Below are 5,182 nucleotides of genomic sequence, written 5' to 3'. Positions count from 1 at the left end.
TCCGTCTGCTCGCGGAGGCGCGCCATTTCGAGGATGCGTGACAGGCGTATGTTCCTTTCAGATAGTATGGCCCTTCTCAATTTTTCAGAGGATATCCCGTTGATGATCTGGAGACGGATGGCGAATTCTTCGTCTGGGAACTCACAGCCTACTGCCATTTCGTGAAGGCGAGCGTGAAATTTGTCCACTGTCTCTTTCTCCCGCTGCCTCGCCATGCAAAAGTGGAAACATTCATAGTCTGGGTTGAGATCAGGTTTGAACATGTTAGTGAGTGCTGATCTCGCTGCGTCATAGTTGTCTACGTTACCGCGGTTCGGTGTGGCGTTGAAGAGGTGCAGGGCCGCTGCTCCGATGTTGAGTAGGAGGAAAGTGCGCATCTTCTTTGGCATGGTGATGTCTCTGGCTTCGAGATGCATCTCAAATTGTTGAAGCCAGATTTCCCACCTGATAGCAGCTCCCGTGGTGAATGGGTCAAACGGCGGCATGAATGTTGTCTGTGTTGGGTCGGGATGCTCATTGGAGAGGCTCCTCCTGGAGGATGAACTCATGCTAGTCCTTACGGGGCTGGTGCTTGGGCTGGACATGTCGGTTTTCTGCGCGTTCCTTCTAGAGTTGGGGTGCAGGCCTTAGGTGGCGGTGCTAGAGGTGTCACTTCAACACCGTAGGGGGCAGTGCAACCGGCGTGTGTTCAGCTGCGTAGTACCTGCTTTGACCCGCCAGACTTCTCCAGGAGGTGCAGGAGGAGTGTTGAATGACTTTTTTTTTTTCCTGCAGCGTGTGGGAGCCCCTGTCCTGAGTATTTGCGGGGCTTCAACCGACTTGTGCAGATGTTATACACAGCCACGTGACGTCCGCGGTGTGTGGCTGTGTCGGAGGTGTGGCGCTGGTGCGGGCGTTGGCGCGCAGCTCCGCGTGTGGAGGAGGCGCGGATCCGCGTTGGGTTCGAAACCGGCTTCGTCGCCAGTGTGATGTTGCTGGTGTGGCCCAGCATCAGCTGGTGAGCGTGAGCGGGCCTGCTTGGTGGCGCTGCACGGGGAAGGCCGCAGCGCAAGAAAGACACGACTCGTTCGTGAGGTGCTTAAACCCAGAGTGGCCTTATTACGCCAGTTCCGGTGGTTCCTTTATTATCTCCACGTCACGTGACCCTCTACGTAAGGGCACGTGACACCACACATGGAACCTCTATGCCTAACACCTGGCTGTGTATCTTTGCTTGTCCTCACTGTCCTGATTGTTTATGATTTTTTATGCCTAACACTTGGCTTTTCATCTTTGCTTGTCACCACTGTCCTGATTGTTGATCTCCCCCTGCAACTAAGTTATCTCTGCTGTATTAGCTGCTTTATCTGGTTCCCTTGTAACCACTTTGCCAATGCCAGCTATGTCAATTCTCTTTGTAGTGTTAGCTGTGTTTGCTTATTCAGCATTGCCCTTCTATTGTTTTCCTTTCAACTAAGTAAGCCATACTGTTATAGCGCCTCAACACCTAAGGGCCGTTTGTGCGCTTTATAAATGTAAATAAATAAATAAACAAACTCTGGTGTACAGTTTTTTCCCCCACTTCAAACGGACTTCTCTACAGCAAAGGGTTCCCGTGAGGTTGCATGAGGACACAGCAGTAAAAACAGTGGCCATTTTAAGAGGGTTGCTCCAATGACAGCATCCGAATGTACCTTAGCTCGAAAAGAAATGGAAAACTAAATATTGGGAAGCTATTTGGATTTATGTTCGCTTTTGACGTTCTCCGACACCTTTTCATGAAGTGTTTACTTGCATGTTCCAATAATACAGTTACAGAAATGATTTCGATTGATGCATGAAAGGATGGCAGAATTTCAACACGTTTGCTTCTTGCGCTTTACAAATATACAATTTCAAAACAAAGTTTGTTTCTTTACAGTTCTCGATTTAGTGTACTGTATACATGATGAAAATGTGTCTCTTCCGATGAGGGCGCCTTATGTGTTGAGTCAATGATGCCATTTCGTCATTTATAGTCGGGATTGGTCGCTTAAAACCTGCCCAAAACATAGTCTCTCTTCCCTTTCCGTTACTTGTCTAATTCAGCGCTGTAGATGCTGGACGCTGTTGCGCGAGCGGCGAAACCCAGAAGTCTATGGCCGCTGTGCTCATTTGTGTGGGTCCGGTTCCTTCCTCTGCCTCTCTGCTAGGGGTCCGCGTGCTTTTGAGCCTCCGGCGATGCAGCACCGCCGGGCCGGTGGTAATACGGATTCCGCGTGCGTTGCAGCTACGCGCTGAGCGTGCTAGCACTGCCCGCTCCGGGCGGGGGCAGTCAGTGCGCCCCGTGCTCTCTGCTCTCCCAGGCCGTCTCCTCATCAGTACTAGGCGGCGTGATCTGAACCAGCACACCGGGCAAACATACCGGCGACTAGGTCCCGCGCCTCGCATCGTATCCGGGGGTTGGAAGCACCGGTTGTCAACTGGGGACCACTTTACCATCAACAACACCCGCGACTGCACCCCCAGCCTGCCTGGGAAAGATGAGGCGCCTTTGATCGGCTTTGAGGATCTGGGTGTCAGCCCGGCCTTATCACAGGCACTTAGCATACAGGGCTTCCTGCATCCTACCTGGGTCCAGCGACAGGCCATTCCCCAGCTCCTGAGGGGTGGCAATGTGCTGTGTGCAGCAGAGACTGGTAGTGGCAAAACGCTCGGTTACTTGTTGCCGCTCTTTCAGCGTTTGCTGGGGGAAGAGACTTCCGCGATCCCAGGACAGACAGAGAATGCTACCACGCAAACTATGGGATTGGGGCAAGAGGTTGGACAAAGTGCAGAGATGGGGACTGTCCTCCTTCACGGGCAGAACCCTCATACCCCCAAGTGGATAGAAAACCAGAAAAGCAATACCATACCAAAAACCTTCGTGAGTCGACTGTGGGGAGACAGTGGCCCCCGGTGCCTTGTCCTGGTGCCTTCCAGAGAGCTGGCTGATCAAGTCTACAATGTAGCAGCCTCCATTGCCCAGCATTTCAGGTTAAAGGTTAAATCTATTGGCGGAGGCCGGGGTATGGTCAGGGTGGAAAAGACTTTATCAGGTCACGCTGATCTACTGGTGGCCACTCCAGGGGCCATGTGCAAGGCTCTCCAGAAGGATTTAGTAACTTTGCGCAACCTGCGATTCATAGTCCTCGATGAGGCAGACACCCTGTGTGATGAGAGTTTTAATGACCTGGTGGAAGAGATCCTACTTCAAGTGGACATATTCTCTGGACGCACTGACACAGCAGGCCTGAAGGGTGAAGCCCAGCTTGTGGTCATAGGCGCTACGTTCCCCAAAGGAGTGGGGGAGCTACTAGGGAAGTTCACAGATTTAGGCCACATCACCACCCTGAAGAGCAGAAGGTTACACTTCCTCATGCCTCACATCAAACAGACATTCTTGAAGATAAAAGGTGCAGATAAATTGACCGAACTCTTGGCAATCATAAAGAAACAGTCACCTGGGGCTGGTGTTCTGGTTTTCTGCAATAGTGCTCGAACAGTCAACTGGCTTGGTTACGTCCTCGATGACCACGCTATCAAACACTTAAGGCTGCAAGGTCAAATGCCTGCTGATATGCGAACTGGCATCTTCAACTCTTTCCAGAAAGGATTGACTGATGTTTTGGTTTGCACTGACATTGCATCCAGAGGGCTGGACAGTACAAGGGTCGAACTCGTGATAAACTATGATTTTCCACTGACATTGCAGGATTATATTCACCGTGCAGGTAGAGTTGGGCGTGTGGGGAGTAAGTACCCAGGCACAGTCATTAGCTTTGTGACGCATAAGTGGGACGTTGAACTTGTCCAGAAAGTCGAGACTGCAGCTCGTAAAAAGACAGTTCTACCTGGCATGGAGTCTTCCATGAAGCAACCCATTCCAAAAACAGACTTGATCCAGTTTGATCCTGAAACGGAAGAGTAAACCGTCTCCTTATTAGCCCAGCATGTTTGTGAGTTGCAGGTTCATTACAGTTGTATTGGGCTGCTTTTGTCTTATAAGGCAAAAGTCCAATGGTTGCAGTCAAACCCGTCTGATCTTAGTCTTTACTCTTGATAAATTGATTTTTCCCTGTTGCCCTCTGAGAAGAAATTGAGTGGCTGACCACTGATTGGCTGACCTTTGCACTATGTAAAGTCACGTTTTGTTAACTTATCAGCATGTTAAAGTGTTATTGGATGGTTTTTATACTACTATGAACTTCATGGCAGTGTGCCCTTACAATACATCATACTGTAAGTTAATGTGAACATTGCTGATATGGTTTCAATAAAATATTTGAAGTGCAGCACATAAAAACAGCAGCTTGGTATTATCACTTGGTAAGCAAGAGTTGTTTCTAGAGGGCAAGGCACTAAGTCGTAGCGTGCAGCAAATATAACTGCCCTTTATTTAAACTATAACTTTGTATCCATTGTATATTACCACGTTATGCACGCCCGTATGGCACCGTTTGTTTGGGGCGGTGGGGGGGGGGAGTCAAAAGTAGTTCCTGATCGCTGATATGCTTCAAGCAAGTGTATGTCATTCCTAGCGGTTTCATTTCCTGCAGTGACTATTTTTCTCCCAGATGTTTGCATTCCTGTATGTGTTACTTCATTTTTGCTGTCTCATTGTGCTTGTAATTCCAAATATTCCTGTTGCCATCAAAATGTTACTCCTGTTTTATCAACCTAAAGAAAGATGAAAGACCTGAGTTGATGGGTTGCCCTGTAACCTTAAAGCTTTGAAAGGTGTTTTTGTATCAAACAAAGCTTTTAAACCTAAAAGCCATCCTCTTTGAATTATGAAACAAAACAAATCCTTCTTGCACTGATGTTATACATAATTGAAGAATTTCAGTGGAAACTGGATGTTAGGCACTTTCAGGAAAGGAGAGGTAAACCAATCCTTATCTGGTTTACTCACGATGCCACCGCAAATAGTCCCTTATGTTTATATTATGGTGTTTGGCTACTTTCAAGAGTTCAATGTGTATTTGTATTTTATTGAATTTATATAGCCCTTTACTCCAAAGTGCTTTACATGAGAACAAGTAAACAATACAGCAAGCGTGAGATAACAATTGAACCACAACCTGAAAACAGTATAAAGAACAACTTACAAAATTACAGGGGTGAGGAGGGTGAAGGGATGGGAGAGGTGTGCAAGGGAGTAATAGATGTTAGAGGAGGTAAG

General features: G+C 48.2%; 1 protein-coding gene across 1 annotated transcript; it reads left to right on the top strand.

Moving 5' to 3' along the window:
* The first annotated feature begins 2,055 nt into the window (after positions 1-2,055).
* On the top strand, positions 2,056-4,303 carry DDX28 (DEAD-box helicase 28). The gene has a single exon (XM_069639698.1). The coding sequence runs from the start codon at positions 2,117-2,119 to the stop codon at positions 3,926-3,928; it is 1,812 nt and encodes a 603-aa protein (XP_069495799.1). The 5' UTR covers positions 2,056-2,116; the 3' UTR covers positions 3,929-4,303.
* The last annotated feature ends 879 nt before the right edge of the window (positions 4,304-5,182 follow it).

Source organism: Ambystoma mexicanum, chromosome 1q, assembly GCF_040938575.1.
Source record: "Ambystoma mexicanum isolate Mex_15411 chromosome 1q, UKY_AmexF1_1, whole genome shotgun sequence".
Taxonomy (NCBI): domain Eukaryota; kingdom Metazoa; phylum Chordata; class Amphibia; order Caudata; family Ambystomatidae; genus Ambystoma; species Ambystoma mexicanum.
The sequence above is the reverse complement of the archived record's forward strand: the minus strand, read 5'-3'. Positions and strand labels throughout refer to the sequence as shown.